The sequence below is a fragment of the Tasmannia lanceolata genome, unplaced genomic scaffold (genome assembly GCF_043159265.1).
Source record: "Tasmannia lanceolata isolate RefF3 unplaced genomic scaffold, GAP_Taslan_0.1 ptg000016l, whole genome shotgun sequence".
Classification (NCBI taxonomy): domain Eukaryota; kingdom Viridiplantae; phylum Streptophyta; class Magnoliopsida; order Canellales; family Winteraceae; genus Tasmannia; species Tasmannia lanceolata.
Window position 1 is genome coordinate 3234372 of NW_027518693.1, and position 20500 is coordinate 3254871.

General features: G+C 38.5%; 1 protein-coding gene across 1 annotated transcript; it reads right to left on the minus strand.

The window, feature by feature from the left end:
• Positions 1-1981: 1981 nt before the first annotated feature.
• MGT6 (magnesium transporter 6) lies at positions 1982-18809 on the minus strand. Its single transcript, XM_077356956.1, has 4 exons — positions 18123-18809; positions 12348-12793; positions 3568-3852; positions 1982-2584 (listed from the first exon to the last, which is right to left on the minus strand). The coding sequence occupies exons 1-4, from the start codon at positions 18415-18417 to the stop codon at positions 2306-2308; spliced, it is 1305 nt and encodes a 434-aa protein (XP_077213071.1). The 5' UTR covers positions 18418-18809; the 3' UTR covers positions 1982-2305.
• Positions 18810-20500: the final 1691 nt, after the last annotated feature.

The following is a 20500-nucleotide window of genomic DNA, read 5'->3' on the forward strand; positions in this document are numbered from 1 at the left end:
AACCTTATAAATGTAAATTTCCCTTAGCTATTGAATAAGGGATTTGCTATCGCAAAAGGCATTTTGCGGCTGGTCTGTCGCTTCCCAGACCAGCCACCTCGTGAATGAAGACAACAGCTTTTGTCTCCATTCACGAGGTGGCTGGTCTTACGTGCAACAGACCTGCCTCGAAAGGCCTTTTGCGATGGACGATAGCAATTCCCATCAAATAAATTGTATCTATCTTCTATATTATAAAAGATGGGAGTCATTTAAAACCTTGTAAGCATTGATTTCCCATTAGCAATTAAGATGTGTTATATCTACATATAAAATATATAATGTAACTATGCAAGAATTTGGGTGGAAACCTCCGTCATTTAAAACCTTATGAATGTAAATATATGCCTGCATGATCTTTTGATTATATTTGCAACAAATCAACTAATAAAAGCCTCAGATTTCATTGGTGACCACATGAGAAAACGTAGGCCGATTGAATATAATTTATTAATATATAAGTTAATTAAAAATAAAATTTAAATATTTAATAAATAGTAAAGTAATTAATCAACTGGTTAAGTAATAAAATGAAATGTATGGACTCAAATGAGATATATGAGGTTGTCCAAACTTACATATATTGTATGATTCCTTATGTAAGTAGAGAAATTATATGTTGCACGACCGTCAAATCCCTTATGAGCGGTACGATAAAAGTACCACCCTTGATATTTGATCCAACAACAGCCTCTTAAAAAGTCTGCTGTTGGATCAAACATCAAGGGCGGTACCACCCACAAGGGACTTGATGGTCGGGCACCGTATAAAAACTCATGTAAGTAATATGGCAATAAAATAAAATATTCTGCGAAAATTTTCAATTTGAATGTAGTGAATTTTTTTAACAGATATAAATAAATTCGACTGATGCAGTGATTTACAAGTGATCAAGAATAAATATAATTAAGCAACAAATATAATATAAACAATGAGTAAGAGAAGATTAATGAGATAACTAAAGGAGTAATTTTGAATCAGTATAAAATAGTATGTAAGAATCAATTAAATAAAAAACAATAAGAAAGAGGGTCAGGTGCAATTCGATCATTGAGGGATGATTCATTGCTAATGGATGAAGAAGTGGGGGTGGAGCATGCAGGCCAGAAGTGTCACCCCAGTTTGAGTCTCATCCTCTTTTTACTATATAATGAAAGAGCGACTTTGGAGGAGTCAAAGAAGGAAAAGATTTTCCTATCTTGAATTTTGTGTAGGTGTCTCATTTTTGGAGAGAGAAAAATCTTTTCCTTAGGCTCGATGTGCATCATGCTAACTGTAGACATTTAAATCTTTTGATTATATGTGGGTTTAGGTATTTAATTTTGTTTGTTACCATATGAAACATATGTGGTTAGTTTTCTGTGTTTAGATCCACTATTTTCATGAGTTCACATAATGAAAACTTTGATTGGTGCTGAGTTGAACCTTCACACTCTCGCCATGGCTTTTCATTGCCATTCTTTATTGACATCCACTTCGGGTTATTACTAGCAACAGTGGATGTCAAACTCTTCTATGGAAGTTTGATTTGCTTCACAGATATTGAAAGGCTGATTTTAATGCGAAGGGACCTTAGATCACCTCAAGATACGAGTGTAACTTGGGGTCAGATTGGATTAAGCTCTTGTATGAGAATTGGATTCAACCAAACCTGACCCAAATTATTTACCAAAAAAAAAACAAAAACAACCCAACTCAAGTTGCACCCTAATCAAAGACCAATCATTATATTCAAAGAAGAAAAAACTCGGATATCAATCCCACTAATCTCATAAGAATCATGCCAAATTCCATAAACTGATCAGTTTTACGAAGAACGTGTGATATATCGATCAAACAAAAGAACTATTCATTGATAATAAAAAGATAAAGTAGACATCAACTTGATTGGTGACAAATAATCTTCATCCACAAAACAATGATTCCTCTGATGAGGAACTAATTTTGAACAAAACTTGAATAGTGTGGATAAATTAAGCTTTAACTCCTTGAGAAGCATTCCAGAAAGCTACAATAATTTGATTGTTTTTTTTTTACAGAAAAAGAGACATTACACACACAAATCAAGAAAATCAAAACAGTTTCACTGTGCCTTCTTTTCACCGGCCGTCCAAAGTGAGTTTAATGCAAGTTCTCTGAAGGCACTACAATGCACGGGCCAACTGCATTTACCCCTTTTAAAGCATACCTACACTCTTTAGCAGACCCCCGACCCAATCAAACACCATTATAATCACCTCTCTTCGATTGCTCATAACATGGCGAACTATGAACCGAGCAGTTTCTTCCATCTGGCATAGGCTAGGATGACGAGGAAAAGTACAATACATGAAGAGGATGTTCCTGCAACAAAGGGGAGAAATATACCATTTATATTGTACAAGGAGATATTAATGTTCATACCAAGCAGACCAGCTATCAGTGTTTCAATAGTAATGGAGAAGGATGCAATGGTTAATATGAGCTGGAGCTGAATGAGTTCATTTCTCTGGTTGTCAAGTTGGATGTTGACATAGTCCTCCGTGTCGTCAATATATTCACGCACCTGTTATTTTCATAGGAAAAAAAAAATGATAAGGAGATGAGCACGAGACAGAGAAAATGTCATATTTGGAAGTAGGGACAAGTTTGTTACCCTTCCAAAAGAACAATATGAAAGGATCCGTTTGGTTGACCAAAGATAGGGAAAATCAAAATAAAAGGACATATTTTCTTTTTTCTAGCATTGTTTGGTTGCCGTTTACTATTCACATGATAGCCCTTGTCAGTTGTATATTTTCAAAATGCAACCCATTTTTTACTGTTTGATTTTCCTCTCAAATCAGGAGAAAAAGGAAAGTAAAAAAATAGGAATCCGTTTTCCTTCTACTTTTATATTTCACGTCTGTGAGCCCTACATGTCGGCCAGACCGTGCGTCCTCAAATCGTGTTCCTGATATTTAAAGCTTAGTGAACCGTTCCATGAAATTCTTTAATATATAAAGCCCACTCCATACATGTGAGTGAAGCCGCACAACTGAGCCCACATGGAAGTAAAAAACTAACATGGGTGCTTAGAACTTACCCCTTAGCCAAAAACTTCAAATTGACCCAAGATTGGTCCCATTTTGCAACCCACTGATCAATATGGATGGTAAGCATACATTATTGACCAATGACTGAAAAAATGGATATAATGGAATGTTGCAATCTAATGATGTCAGATGGCATAAATAGGGGTGACATAGCACCTAAATTAAAAAGCGGCCGAACATTAGCTTTTTAGGGGTGGTTGTGGAAGGGGTCTAAATTTGGATGCGATAATCTTGATATAAAACCATATGCCCACCTCTTGGAACTAAGTTCATCTTATACTTAAATTGACAACAGAAAAGAAGAACGAGCTTTCAAATGATGTTAAGCATTTTTTAATTTGCAATATAACATTTTATTCTATACATACTACCAACAGAAAATGCAAAAATATAATCTTTAGTTAAAAAAAATAAAATGTTTATTATGTTAAATTTGTCCGAAAGCAGGACTTACCGACAAGATTTTGTTACGGGTCCCATCCAGCTGCATGAAATAAGCCTCAAGCAACATCTCCAAGTCCTCTACATCATGATCGTCCGAATGTGCACTAGTAACGAAACTTGCATTGCTCTGCATATTAAAATTAGGCCGAGCCAAGTTGGGAGTAATAGTCATGCTATTTGCAGCTCCTGCCGCAAGCAAAGCTTCAAATTGCTGGTTCTGGATCTGTTTCCTCGTTAAGTACAAATGCGCCATATCTTCATTGTCATCTAAAAGATGTTCAATTTCATCCCTAACCTGCTATTAGACAACCATTAGTCACTCACCTAAACAAAACCCTCACAAATGTGAGGTAAAAATATACAAGCTGGTTCAGGGAGTACGAGTTTTGATTTTCAAGTTCATTTTGACATGTATGGGATACATGCTTATACAAGAACTAGATAAGCCAGAGAGACACAAACAGCATGAACCAATTCAGAGGAACTTGAAGTTCTCAAAAATTCACAAAGAAAGAAGGCCAGAGAGCAAAGGGGAGATGAAATTAGAAAAGAAGATGAACTGCATTTACAGGAAAAGAAGATTTAGCCTAGAAACTTCACACACAAAATTATGCCTTCTGGTAGTAGAAATATTGGGAGAAGAAAATATAACCAATATCCTATGAAGGCTGCTTCTGAGCATGGTTTTAAAATTCAGCCAAAATACCGAAATTAAAAACCGAAACTGAAATTTAAAAATTTAGGCCGAAATTATAAGATTTTCACCGAAACCGAAATTGCCACCAAAATTTCGTTTTCAGCTGAGGCCAAAATCAAAACCGAAACCGAAATTTCAATCCTTGCTTCTGAGTGCATATGCTTGGGTTTGTGTTGGTCCTTGAATACATATGTTGTGGCTGTGTATATGTGTTATGTGTGCACATGTGCACGCAAGTGACAAGTGATTTTATAACAAACAAAAAAAAGGACTAAGGTATCCCCCTATGACTTAAAAGGACTTAAATAATACCCCAATACTAAATAAAAGGCTCTTTCACATCATATTTCCTTTTTATATCTTAACTCTTCTGTGGCCTGTTTCCTATTTCTGGGACATCATATTTTTTTTATCATCTCTCATGCCTCCTTTGCCTCTCTTCTTTCATCATCATCCTCTTGGTCCTCTCCTCTCCCTACTAGTTATTATCAAGCCTTAAAGCGATAATTTCTCCTTTGGGAAGGCTAGATTCACCCCTTTTTGCATGTCCAAGGTATCCTTGATCGTCTTGAAGTCTTGGTGGTACCCCTGAGTGAGCTAGTGAAAGTAGAGGGAGCAATTGTCATACTGGAAGAGATCTGGATCTGCATTGGGAGTGCAAAACAGTTATGATTATTGGACCCCTGAGTGAGCTAGTGAAAGAAGAGGGAGCAATTGTCATACTGGAGGAGATCTGGATCTGCATTGGGAGCGCAAAACGGTATATGATATTGGTATGCCAAGGATCAATTAATTGTGGCATGGATTAACCCCACTCTCTACCGAGGCATGTGCTCAAGTCCTCAATGCGACATGTGCTCATGATTTGTGCAAGGTATTCTGGACCTTCTACACTGAGCAAGTTGAAACTCATATCATGGAGTTATAGATTGAGCTTTAGAGCGATAGGATGGATCCATGCAATGTAAAATTCAACTTTGATTGGTTTAGTTTTGGTGGTCTAGCCGGCATAGGAGGTATCTTAAGAGATGAGCACATTGCCACCACATATGGACTTTCTCTAGCCTGATTGGGATAAAGGACTCCAATGAAGAGGAGATTAGATCAGTTCTTCAGGGAATAAGACTTATCCAAAGTAGAGAGACGGATAGTTTGATCGTCGAAGGAGATTCCTTGAATGTGATCAGGTGTCTTGAAGGGAAATGCTCCTATCCATGGAGGTTCAGGGATTTTGTAGAGGAGATACAGGACCGAATGGAGGGGTTCCAGGTTACTTAGTGGCAGGTTAGGTGATTGGCTACTCGGAAGCGGATTGTTTAGCCCGGATGGGGTGGCCAGAGCTAGTCTTGATATTTTCAATTTTCTCCCTCCCCGATATGCAGCTTTATGGTTGTTTTCTTTATTGTCTGTTTCTTTCCTCTTGTATCTCTTTTCGACCATTTCGGTCTTTTCTTCTAATGAAATTACCACGATTCAAAAATAACAATAGAAAAGGAAAATTACATCTTTAGGGGTATTTGATTAGTATGAGAGGCCTCTTCAATCAATTTGTTGTCATACAACAACCTCTTGATGAGCATAACAAGATCCACTACACTACAAGGATTTGGTGATGATTATGTTATGTTCACCACCTCTATTCTCACTCGCACAGTTTGTGTAATTTTTTGAGCTCTGAGTATTACATTTTTTTTTTCAAATGGCAGCTCTGAGTGTTACTTGTTCGACATGATGGTCTTATGTCTACAACTAATGCTTGTTCCAAGATTCCCCCCATGCCTCATGCACCTTCTATTGACACCTTCAAGGTGCTCAACTCGTCCAATGCCATCTAGACATGGATGTGGTCGAGGTTGTGGCCTCGGACACAATTTTCGGCAGTGCTAGCTACAATCTCCTTATTATCAGAGCTAACACATAGGTACCTATCATGTTAGACCAGTACAAGGTGAGCCACAATGTCCCCAAGGAGGCCTTAGTCCTACACTGCCAACTCATCCAAGCATAGCCTAGCCACAACATATCCTCAAGCCCCAAACACTTCTACTTCTTATATTTTCAATTTTCTCCCTTCCCGATATGCAGCTTTTTGGTTTTTTTCTTTATTGTCTGTTTCTTTCCTCTTGTATCTCTTTTTGACCATTTCGGTCTTTTCTTCTAATGAAATTACCACGATTCAAAAATAACAATAGAAAAGGAAAATTACATCTTTTTTTTTTTTTGAAACAAAGGAAAATTACATCTTTAGGGGTATTTGATTAGTACGAGAGGCCTCTTCAATCAATTTGTTGTCATACAACAGCCTCTTGATGAGCATTACAAGATCCACTACACTACAAGGATTTGGTGATGATTATGTTATGTTCACCACCTCTATTCTCACTCGCACAGTTTGTGTAATTTTTTGAGCTCTTTGTATTACTTTTTTTTTTTCAAATGGCAGCTCTGAATGTTACTTGTTCGACATGATGGTCTTATGTCTACAACTAATGCTTGTTCCAAGATCCCCCATGCCTCATGCACCTTCAATTGACACCTTCAAGGTGCTCAACTCGTCCAATGCCATCTAGACATGGATGTGGTCGAGGTTGTGGCCTCGGACACAATTTTCGGCAGTGCTAGCTACAATCTCCTTACTATCAGAGCTAACACATAGTTACCTATCATGTCAGACCAGTACAAGGTGAGCCACAATGTCCCCAAGGAGGCCTTAGTCCTACACTGCCAACTCATCCAAGCATAGCCTAGCCACAACATATCCTCAAGCCCCAAACACTTCTACTTCTTATATTGCCGCCCTACTCCCACCCCCAACCTCGATTCTCACTCGTAGTGCCATTTTCTGAGCTTTGAGTGTTTCTTATTCAAAATGACGACTTTATGTCTACAACTAATGCCTCTTCCAAAAAAAAAGGAAAAAAAAAACTAATGCCTCTTCCAAGTTCCCCTTGTCTTATGCACCTTCTACTGACATCTTCAAGGTGATCGAGGTTGTGGCCTAGGACGCGGTTTTCATTAGCACCAACTACAACCTCCTCATTATTAGAGTTAATATCTAGGTACGAATCATGTTATACCAGAACAAGGTGGGCCAGAGCATGCCCAAGGAGCTCTTCTTCCTGCACTGCCAGCACATCTAGGCCTTGCCTGGCCACAACATATCCTCTCCATAAAAATAAAAATAAAATCCTCAAGAGCCAAACACTCCAACTCCTTATCCTGCTGCCCACCCACCCACTCACACCCACCACCCTCACCCTGATTGCCAGATTTGTGGATGTATTTATATTATAGAATTACCACTATTGTGATGCAATGTGGTTAAAGAAGCACAAAATTGGATCTAGGAATCCTACTTGCAAGTCTCAAAGAAGAAACAAAGAACTCAAAAAAATAAAATTATATCTCTCTCTCTATTATTCAAAATAAGTGTATACACCCCAAGAATCATAACAAAACTAATCTCAAAATCCTAATTTGTGCATGGTTTTATAATAACAACACTTAAATGCAAAAAAGAACCCTAATCCAACAAGAAATCATCTAGGAAAAGAAATAAAACAAATAGCTTTTGTAGTTTTTGTTCTGCACATCCCTCAATCAATGGTTAGGCCCTGCTACATCTCTAATTGCAGTAAAATGTGGGCTTCTCCTTATTCCCTTGACAGGTTTCTTCTTGGAATGATCTAGAATGCCATGTAATAGGGTGCCACGTGATCTACATCATTCTCCCTGGGTTGCAGAGAACTCAAACTCAAGTTCAAGTCTGCTTCCTCCGAAGAATCACCATGATATGGAGCTAGATGCTTGACTTTGAACACATCATGAGTAAGGATTTCGCAAGGATCAATTTTATAAGGACTTGTTATATTCATCACTCGAGAATAATCTGTAGTAAGAAGACTCAAACGAAGTCTCCAACATCAAACACTACCCTCCGAAGATGTTTATCCAAATGAAATTCATACATTCTTCTCTGAAGATTTATGCTTTCCATGTTTGCTAGAGGAGCAAGATCAAGGGCAGTTTTAGGATTAAATTCGAACACCATGGGACTGAATCCAGTAGATCTGTTTGTAGACCTATTGAAATCCAATTCAGCGTGGAATAAAGTGTTGTCCCACTACTTAGGATTGCTTCCAATAAGGCCACAAAGAACATTGCTAAGACTTTGATTCAAAACATCTGCTTGGCCATCAGTATGCAGATGATAGACTCTACTAAAAGATAGTGGTACCAGTGGTACCAAGAAGTTTCCAAAGACTGCCAAAAATAACTGATAAATTTGTGATCAAAGACGTAATGGAACTTGGCACTCCATGTAAGAGAACAATCTCACCGAAGTATGAAGAAACAATATGTGACGCACCCATTGTTTTCTGACAAGCTACAAAATGCATCATCTTAGAAGATCGATCCACTACCACAAATATCGAATCCACACCTCTTTGCGTCGTTGGAAGACCTGAGATAAAGTTCACACTCAAATCTGTCCATGGAGCTTGTGGTATAGGTAACGGCATATGAAGTCCGGCATTAGTAGCGTTTCACTTAGATGTTTGGCATATATGACATGTCTCAACGAACTACAACACTTCCTTGCGCATAGATGGCCAAAAAGTCATTCGAGATATGTTGTAGTCTTATCTTTTCCAAAGTGTCCTCCATGGAGTTCTTGAATGATTTCAAGTCGAAGTCGAAGAGAGGATAGAGAGGATTCTGACATGCATAGTTGATTTCCTTTGACAAGCATAACATATAGAAAGAAATCATATCGCTTTCCTTCATTAATTTCATATATCACATGCTCAAAGTACCGATCAGAAATACATAAATCACGAAAAGTCTCAAATCCAAGCACCTTTGAGCACATAAGATTTAGTAAAAACACTCTCCAAATTAAAGCATTGACCATGCAATTTTCAACTCCTGATTTGTGTTTCAATATGAAGTGATCTTTTGTAAATAAGCGGCCCACTATGCATGTCTAGAACTGAGCTTTTATTGGCTATTAGTATATTTCAAGGATTCATGATTGGGATACAAGACACTCCCAACTTTCAAGTTTATTTCTGCTTATGCTCTATGGGAAGGTTGGACAGAAGTATGTTCAAATGGTGAGAGGAGTGTTAAGCCAGTGCATGATTGGGTTGCTCCCCCATCTGGTTTCTTAAAATTCAATTTTGATGGCTCTAGCTTTGGTAACCCCAGCCCGACTGGAGTAGGCAGAGTATTGTGAAATCATCTAGGGGAGGTTTTGCGGGCGTTCACAGGTCACATTGGAGTTGCGGATGCATCAGAAGGAGACGTGCGCACGGCTCACCAAGGTTTGAAGATCTTGAAGAGAGATGTGCTATCCAATGTGATAGTTGAAGGGGACACTTTAAATGTAATTCGCCGGTTAAACGAATCTACGAGTCACTCATGGCGTTTTGATAGGTGGTGGTTTGATGAGATTGGCGACTGGATAAAGTCATCTTCTATGGTCTTCCACCAAGGGTCGGCATTCGGCAAATTCAGTAGCAGATGGCTTAACTAGAGAGGGGGTCTCTAAAGAATCTCTTGCTATCTATGACTCTCTCCCCCTTTGATTATTACAATATCTTGTATTTTATCTTGGTTTTTCAGTTTGTACTTGACCATCTTGGTCCTTCTTTAATAATATGGCTACCATTTTCAAAAAAAAAATGACCGGGATACAAGACAAAGTTCCTTTGGATCAAGTAGTGTCTCGAATGTCAGAGTACGAACCACGACGTGAAACTCAATGTCATATGTGGAATAACGTAGCTTGGCACTACTAAACTTCTCACTATAATAAGTAATGGGACGACCTTCTTGATTGAGTAGAGCACCAAAACCAACAGTAGAAGCATCACAACCAACCTCAAATGCTTTTCAAAGTTCGGTACAGTCAAAATCATGGCAACCACTGAACGAGCTTTGATCTCCACAAAACCAAGATCCACTTCCGGCGTCCATGTGAAATTGTGACCATACAATCTGTGATAGGTGCCCTGATAGAACCAAATTGATTGATGAAATGCCTATAAAACGAAACAAGGCCATGGAACGAATGAGCCTTGCTTAAGGATTTTCGTCTCAGCTAATCCATGATTGCTTTCACCTTGGATTGATCCACCTTAATGTCATTTTTTGAGACAACAAAGCCTAATAAGAGGACTTTTGGGAGTCATGAAGCCTGTATTTCTTTAAGTCATACTCTTTGGTTGAGTGTAAAGTTTCTCCTTGCATTAGGTGATTCGAATCTTTATATGGTATTGAACATAAAAAATCGGATTTGTACTATTGATCAAAATATTGCCATTCAAAAAAACTATAGATCAAAATATCATCAAAATAAATGACACTGACAGGCCAAATCCAATCGGATCACAAACAAAGCAATGGAAAGAGGCAAGTACACAGAGAAAATACAACAAATAGATAGTTCAACATAAAAGCCTACACGCACGAGGCGAGAATCGATTTCCACTTTAGAGAAAATAAACAAAGATTACAAAGGGACTAACTGTAGAAAAACTGAGAAATACCTTCATGACAAGGATCAACCACGATGTGCAGCAAAATGCCAAAAGAATGATGCAAAGAAACACAATCACAAAAGAAACACAAGATTTACGTGGTTCGGCACTGCCTACGTCCACGGGCGAAGATTTTCCACTATTTCAGTCTAGGGTTACAAAAACTCTCCTTGGCCAAGAGAACACAAAGAAAAACAAATCTCAATCCCGTAACCCTAACATGTGGCTTATATATCAATACCACTACTTAGGAGAAATTTACCGAAATACCCTTGAGAAAACCCTAACTTGCATCGCGCACATTAGTCCGTCAGGTCCTGTATAATGCCAGAATACAAGACATCTGCACAACAATCTCCACCTTGCCAAATAATGTCTCCTTGTTATAAGAGAAAAATATTCTCAGACAACCAGTAGATGTCTGAAACATCTTTTTCCATAAAATATATCTCCTCCATACCATTCCACGCCTATTTTTCTATGTCTAGAACATGAAATTTGTACTAATTGAGGGCTCCATACTATTTCAAGCCCATGTCATAACTAAATAACTATCACACATCCAATCATCATAATTGGCATCGGATTACAACATTTTTTTTTGTCGGCGGGGGAGGAGGCAGCATTAGAGGTATACTTTTATCGTTACAAATTTTCAATTTACCCTTTGCACCAAGAAACAATTTTATTGATTGAGCCCAAATCAGATAATTACCTACATTTAATTTAACTTCAGTAATCTGCATACAAATTCCATTAGAGGTAGTCAAAAGAGGACTTTGTCTCACCATTACTTTTTTTTTTTGAGAATTTTGTCTCAACACTACTTTTTATTGTTACTAATTTTCAATTTACCCTTTGCACCAAGAAACAATTTTATTGATTGAGCCCAAATCAGATAATTACCTACATTTAATTTAACTTCAGTAATCTGCATACAAATTCCATTAGAGGTAGTCAAAAGAGGACTTTATCTCACCATTACTTTTTTTTTTGGAGAATTTTGTCTCAACACTACTTTCTATCATAGTACCACACAAACAGAGCAATAAACTGTATTGGTTGTTGCACTGCACAAGATTGATAGAAGAGGGTAGACCAGTTGATCAAATCCTAGAGTGATCTGTATCAAGAATACAAGAGACAAAGAAAAGGAGAATGGACGAGAGAAGGATCGGTCTACAGGAGAAACGGTTACAGGATCTGCTCTGATACCATGTTAGGATCTGACATGCAAAGAGAAAGACGCAAAAGAAAAGAAGAAAAAGAAGAGGAAGAGAGAAAAAAAGGAGTCAGAACCCTAGTAGACCAGACATCCATTTTATTAATAACTTTGTCGACAAATACCAAAATACCCCTTAGATTAGGTACACAAGAGAATTATAACATAAATTAGCTAAATTATCATAGCAATCAATACACCACAATTTAATAATATGTTGAACCACTACTAATATTGTGTACTCTCCAGAAATATTAAATGGACAATTAACATACAGATAATAGGCGAAATATACGACAAAGGTAAATAGTAACCACAAACCATACCTTCTGTACACGTGCAAGAAGACGTGTAAGGTTGCTTTTCAGACTTCGGACACGCTCAAGATTCTTAGTACTAACATTCCTGGCTAGTTCATCCAACACAGGGTAAGCATCTATTTCAAGGTCGGCCACACTTGAGTCCAAATATGTACAGACAACCTCCAATGCAATCTCCAGGACTTGGAATTCAAATGGAAGTTCAGACTGCAAACCTTCAGCTGCCTCAGGAACAGGCAACCATTGTCCATCACTTGATTTCTTTTCTTTATCGGACGTGTCCACAAGACCTGGTTCTTGGATCCTAAATGGGCTTTTAAGAGGAAGTTGTTGCCTAAGTTGATCCACAAAAGGAAGAACTTCCTGGCACAAAGGATCTAGCAGCAACACTTCTTCAGCAGTAATTATGGCCTTTATAAATTCCAAATTAACAACCATGGCTTTCTCTCTGGCTGTAGTGGATACAAAGTAACAAAAAAAAGTGAGAATACTTTCATTATTGCCAATATGAAATAAAAAAATCAATATATTTACTAAGAGCCCTAAAGGTATTGGATTACTAAAGAACCTCAGTTAGTTTTGTGTATGCTTTATTCTTTAGCCATTATTATCAGGGATTTGCTAGGCAATTTCGCGGAAAGCCATTTCACAGCTGGCTTTGCACGTGAGAACAGCCACACAGGTTGACTTTTTGACAGATTTTGTCTTATTGATTTAATTCATCTGAGGTGGCTGTTCTATCATGCAAAGCAAAAGCCCGCCACAAAATGGCTTTCTGCGAAATTGTCTATCAAATCCCTTATTATCAATTATTTATGAAACACAAGCTATCAAGTACAAAAAAAATAAAAACTGCTCCAATGTGACAACAGAAAAAAAATTACAGGCTACTGCGGAAAAACTATCAGTGGGTCATTTTCAACTTTGAAAGTCTCTGTATATATTGGCAATCATCAAAGAACAGAAGAAATCATTCCACAGTGTTTTAAAATGTTACCATTCCTGCACTAGGCAACATAACACCAAATACACTATAGGCACAATGGTGCAGAATGAAGTGCCAAGGATGGCAAACATTTGAAAAGCAGAATGCTGATACACCCATGCAGACACATTACAATATTTTAAATTGGGAGATGATATTTTCACCCCCTCTGCAGTACACATTCGTCCCCCTTATAACGTGAACAGTGGGCAACTTTTACGCTATTTGACGTCAAATCATGTCAAAAGGGGAGCGAATGCGTAATGCCGGGGGGTGGGGGGGGGGGGTGGGGGGGGGGGGGGGGTGTTGGGGTTGAAAATATCATCGCCGTTTAAATTATACTGATAATTTAACAGTGCATTCAGTGAAACTTGTTAATCAATATTGGAACAACCTTAGTTGTTCAAATGGCATTGGCATATCCAGTATACTTGGTAATTTATCTCTTAACAAACTCGTTAACTATAAGATATCAATAATAGTTATTTCAGTGCATCAAGTAACGATCTTGATGTATTGTAAGCAACAATGATTGCACATTCTCCTTAAAGTTTTTAAAATCTAAACTAGTCACCGTAATAATTTTTTTTTTTTAATCCATTTCAAAAACTATATATATATTTTTAATATGAGTGGTTTAGTTGAAAAGGAAAAGACAGCAGGGAGATGGAGAGGGGTATGTTTTTGGTGGATCATTGCTCCCTTTGTTTGGAAGATGGAGAGCCAGCTTGCCATATTTTTATTCACTGTAAAGTTGCTAGAGAAGTATGGGGGTAAATTTTGGGAGATTTGGGATTTGTTGGGTGTTTCCTTTCTCTATTTCGGATGTCATTTCGTGTTGGGAGGCGGTGCCATGGAAGAAAAATGGTAAGATGTTGTGGAAGATTTGTCTCCTTGCTACATTGTGGGTCCTTCAGAAGGAGCGAAATGCAAGGGTTTTTGAGGGGTCTAATAGATCGCCTTACCGGTTATACATCAATATCATCGCTCTTACCATTTCTTGGGCGAAATGCTTGCCTCCTTTCCGCTTTGTCTCTGCTTTTGACTTGTGGGAGGGTTGGAGGGTGGTGTGTTTAAGTGGAGAATACCGATCACAGGTGGTTCAAGAGTGGGAAGCTCCACCCATTGGATGGATGAAACTTAATTTTGATGGTTCGAGCTTGGACAATCCCGGACCGGCGGGTATTGGTGGTCTCTATCGTGATTTCAGAGGGGCTACCTTGTGGGCTTACTCGGGGCCATTGGGAGTGTGACTCAAATGAGGTGGAAGTCAAAGCGGTCCATCAGGGTATTAAAAGAATTGCAAGAGACCATATCGACACTACTATAGTGGAGGGGGATTCACTAAATGTGGTCTGGCTCCGTGGGACTGCGGCACCCTCTTGGAGATTTTGGCTGTTTTTTTACGAAATCTTTGATCTTGTTACCCTTGTAAAGGGCTCATCCATTGTTTTCAACCATGTTCGCAGATCTGCAAATTGTGTGGCGGATTCTTTGGCTAGATCTGGGGTTGAGAGATTAGAGTTGGAGAGTTTTGATTTTTTGCCTCCTTGGGGTTATTGTATTTTTATTTTCTATATTTCCTTGTAATCCTTTGGGAGACTTTCTCGGTCTTCTCTGTTTTTAATATAGTTGCCTTGACATTTCACAAAAAAAAAAAAAAACAGCATAATCACTGGGACGATCATGAACAAAAAGGTATAGAAAAAAAAAAAAACAGTTAACCAATCGCGGGCAAAAACACCACTAATTTACTTCATCTACAATAGCCAATAGGATAACGAGTAGAGGATTATTGCTTTTGTCAAAATTAAGTTTCATCCACCAAGAGGAGCTACCCTTACCTCGGGATATCTGACTAAGGGCACTTTGCACCGATCAAAATCCAATTATTAATGACGACTTGTATAGCAACCAAAAAAGAATATGTTGTTTTGATGCATGTGCAACAACTTCCACAACGATCTATTTGATATATTGCCCAAGGTTTTTGCCACTTACTTTATAGGTATGATAATTTCAATCCTTCTTGATTATCCATAGCAGTGAGGGAAAGGGAATTCTACACAAACATTATAGCCTCTTATTAAAGATGTTCTTATGCCAACAAGAAGAGGTGGCAAAAGATAGCACATTTGTATTAGGTAATGCATTAGAAGACTGAAGAAATAGCTTCATATCTGCATCGTCGATGGACGCTAAATAAATTAGTGCACAAAAAACGTAGTCATGACTCATGAGAATAACTTATTTTTCTTTTCATTAGTTCTCCAATGAGGATTTTTCCATAAATAACACACCATGTGGAGGCAGTGGCCCTGGGAAAGCCAAGGATTGGCAAATATTGGGGAACCTTGTACCAGATGGAAAGCTCGGAAACAGATAAGACTTGACTGAAAATATCTTGCTTTGCTCAGGGAACCAAATTAGATCGTCGGTCTAATCATTAATAAAAAAGTATGGGTCATTGAGCTCCACGGATAACTAAAGAAATTTGCTAGAAGTTCTTAATGACATCCCACGACACAATGAAGGTCAGCCCTCATGATCAAGGTAATTAGCAATCAAGGCCCAAGGATTGGCAGCTTTTGCAAACAGGTACGGGAATATTAAAGCTAGAGGCTCGCCCTACCATTTATCCAATCAAAAATAGGTGTTCACCCAATCACTTATGCAAAAAGGCAAAGGGGAGGTGAAGGACCAAAATTATGATTTCCAATAGTTTTAGATGGGAAAGCCATTGGCCATCCATTCACCCAAATGGATAGACATCCGCTTACTATGGTAATTGGAGACTTTAAACTATAACTCACTTATTATTGAAGCGTCTATGCTATCAGTTAGCTAGGAGAGACATTTTGGTTCCTGATATGCTTTATGTCAGGCCCCCAATCAATCTTGGTTGACATATGTGCTTCCAACTGTTCAGGTGTACTCCATTGAATGTAGTATCATCGTTTTAGAGATGTAGTTTCCCAATCCCGTTCGCAACTGGAGGGGAATGGTATATATAGATAAGAAAAAAGGTGCTGGTATTAGATAATGAGGCCTTCAGGAGAGTGAAGCCTTGATGAAATTGATTCTCCCAGGGGCCTTGTCCGTTTTTTCAACTAAATAAGACTCTGTATACCTCCTCTTTGGAGAAACTTGGTTCAAGGATGAGTATTTCCATTATGAGGAAAGATTCCCATGGATCCATGGTCAAGATACCCAATTGGAATGGAAAAGGGAAGAGAAATGGTTACCTACTTCTTACACAAGATGATTCTTTGCTTCATAAACCAATCCCATAACCTTAGGCTCATTGACCCACCTATAAATGTGAAGTGTGGTGGACATAACATGAGTTTCAACAACGAGCCATAGTGCTCTTGATCGTTGTCTCCAAAAGATCATCTCCTAATAATTATTTTTAATCCACTCAATTTTAGGATCGATCTAGAGATATGATCAGACTCCGACAATTGAGCCTCCTTTTCACTTGAATCAAAGGTCTCAATCTCCTGCTCACTCAGACCTTTTCGAACTTTGAGGTTTTTGTTATTGACCACATTCGGGCCTTCTTTAGAGCTTTTAACTTTCAGAGTAAGAGAATGCTTGGGCTCCCATCAACATTATGGGCCTTCCACCAATTACTCACAAAGAGTCTGAAATCATCACTGGTAAGATAGATCTACTCCAATCTAACTACAGATGGCCATCGCAGCTCATCTCATCAACGATACCAAATAGGATGGTAGCCTCGTCCAAGATGGGTCGAGGGAGGATCCAATCCTCTTAAAAGGAGGAAACATTCCTCGGTCCATAGAGAGGAGAAATTTGTCAAGTCAATACAAGATCATATTGGACTCTCACCACTGGAACAAATAAACTTGCCCCCTTGCAGCAAAAGCTCCAAAAAACCTAGACAATTCCCAATGTCCATAGACCTAGTAATGCGTGTGCTTAAGAGGGAAGAAGAAGAAAATTAGAACACAAGAACACAACTTAAAGAAGAAGAAGAAAATGGGAGCAATGCTCAACCCAATTGATATTCCATCAATTACATAAGTTTCTCAACATCCAAAATCCCCTCTAAAGATGGATTCTAACTCTTTAAATAAAAGAAAACCAAAGCAAATTCGTTCCAGCTCCTCCACTAGCTAGCTTAGGGACTAATATAACATTAATTACATTGGAACTCACTAACTTCGACTATTTTGGGAACCCACAGACACAGTCCACTAAAACTGCCATAACTTTCTACCCTCTTGTCCAATTTCCGAGCACAAATACTCGTTGGAAAGATCTCAAAGAGACCTACAACTTTGTAGTTTACCACTTTCCATGATTCTTCCATTTAGAAGCTCTAAAATCAGGTTCAAAACGGGCCAGCAACATCAATGAGGGACTGCACCTTGGAACTCCACCAAAACCACCTAGGCATGACATGGCTGCCATATCGGCACTGCATCACCTAGCATACAAGTAAATTTGGTTTAAAAAAAGAAAAGAAATTGAACTTGAAAAACGCCACAACGTATCCAAATATGAAGCAGCAGGGTTTTATCATAAATTGGATCTTCTTTGTCTTTCCATGTCGAGTTACTCAAATTCATCCATCAGATAGTCGAATGTTACGTACCTAGATTAGCTAGGGTATGATTTTATAGTTTATAGATTTGATTTCTTAGTTGTTTGGTATGGGTAGGATTCTTTGAAATAAGGGTTAGGGTTAGGGTTTCTAGATTAGCTAATCTAGAAACCCTAACCCTAACTGAATACAAAAAATCGAGAAAAGGGATATAAATTGATACCGAGGATATTGGAGGAATGTGAAAAAACAGGGCCGAGGATTCTCAAATCACGAGCGGGAATTGAGACTCGTTTGACGATCGCGCTTTTATCGCATTCGATGACCTCAGATTGACCGGACCGGTCGAATCTCATCCATAATCTCGAACCGGTCTTCTTTTTTGTCTTCACGGGAGGTGCCGGAACTCCGGCGAGTTTGCCGTCGGTGGTTTTGTTGGAAGAGGGTTCCAGAGGTTGCATCTCGGTTTTATTTACCGGAAGGAATTTCCGGCGAAACGAGAATTTCCTTTTCCCCATTCCTTCCCACCATCGACACTACGACACACACTCTCTCTCTCTCTCTCTCTCTCTCTCTCTCTCTCTCTCTATCCTCGTCTGCTTTCTCTATTGTCAACGGAAAAAAAAATTAAAACAAACGTTCCGGACTGCGTAAGAGAGAAGCAGGGGTAAGGATGGGGTGGCAAAATTGGCCGAACCGAACCGAAATCGGTTCTGTTTCAGTTACCAAACCGATCAAACCGATTCAATTTCCGTTTGATTCGGCTTGGGGCTCAAACCGAATCAAACCGATGCTCTGGAGGTGGAAAATTGGCCGAAACCGAACCGAAAATTCGGTTTCGCTTTGGGGTCCCCTTTCTTTCCTTAGGACACCCTTTTAGTCCAAAGGGTGTAAGGGAGGAGTCGTGACTCGTGAATTCACTAGAGGGGGTTGGAGGTGGACCCGAGAAGAAAGGGGGAGAGTATATCACTTCCCGGAAGGAAATCACACGAGTGTGGGCCCTCATTTATGTATTAAGTGAGTGGGACCGCCCAACTTGACTCCTCGTGATTGGATTACTCTAATGATCTGAACCTATTAAGTGCTAAAAAGAAAGTCAGTTTGATACTCCTCTATAAAAGACACTTATCGGGTCCCACTTCTGCCTCTTTTACATTATCAGACTTGTTGGTCTGTACGGCAACTGTAAGGCCACCCATATGATGTTGATTGGCTGATCCTAAACCCTTGATCTATGAAGCCTCTTTCAGGGTTCCGCCGATGAAAGCTAGACCGTTGATAATTTTTTGCTCATCTATCCTATTCATGCTGTTTCTAAAGGATTTAGCCAACCCCAACTAGTTTGGGACAAAGGCTTAGTTGAGTTGAGTTGAGTATGTTATTCATGGGATGGGACGAAGACCATTTGGGTTGTCGCTAGCTTAAGTTTTTCCTATTTTAGAGTCTTCTATTTTTACAACGATACAGGATATTGAAATTAATTTCTTCATCCCCTTGGTAAGCTCAGAAAAAATGTGAATACAGAACTGCTCAGCTCCACAAAGATGAAGAGGCCGACGAGATAGGATTAGATTACATGGATGTAGAAGGGTTGAAAAGGTTCTACATGAATAAATAAAAAGAAGAGAGAGAGAGAGAAAGATTACATGACGTAAAAGGGTTGAAAAAATTGTGCATGAATAAATAAAAGGGCGAGGAGGCGGGAAGGGATTAGTTAACATGGATGTAAAAGGGTTGAAAAATTGTATATGAATAAATAAAAGGGGGGAGGGGATTAGATTACATTGATGTAGAAGGGTTGAAAAAATTGTGCATGAATAAATAAAAGAGTGAGGATTGGATTACATGGACGTATAAGGGTTCAGAAAAATTGTGCATGAATATATATATATATATATATATATATATATATAGGGAGGAGAGAGAGAGTGAGAGAGTGAGAGAGTGAGAGAGAGAGAGAGACCACAAAATCAGAGGCATGGTTTTAAATTTCGACCAAAATCCGAAATTAATTTCGGATTTCGGTGGAGATCACCGACACCGAAATCGACCAAAACCGAAACGGTCATTTATTTCGGTCGAAATTTTGGTTTTTCCGAAATTTGACAAAAAAAACTCTTTTTCGAAATTTAATATTAAATAAAATATTGGTTTCGGGTTATGTACCAGATTTCTACCGAAATTTTGAAATTCCAGGGTCCGAAACCGGTACCAAAACCGAAATTTTAAACCTTGGTCAGAGGTAGGAGGAATGCTTTGATAAAACTATTTAATTTCAAATAGTGCATGATGGTGATGGTGCAAAAATATTGATTTAGATGGTTCAACCCTTTGTGCGAATGGTGATCTAACTTCAAGTTGGCATTTAGCGCTAATGGCAATTTAATTTAAATTCTATTGTGAAAGACTTTTAGTGTATGCAATCTATGATAAAAAAAAGGTTGAAATGGTTATTTAATTGAGATTAACTTAAGAGAATTAGTTCTTTCCAAACAGTGAATGACAGTAATTAAACTAAGAAGCTATTGGTTGAAATGTGCTCAATCTTCTGTACAAATGTTGATTTCTCTAAAATAATATTTGTCTGGGAAATGAAAGTAA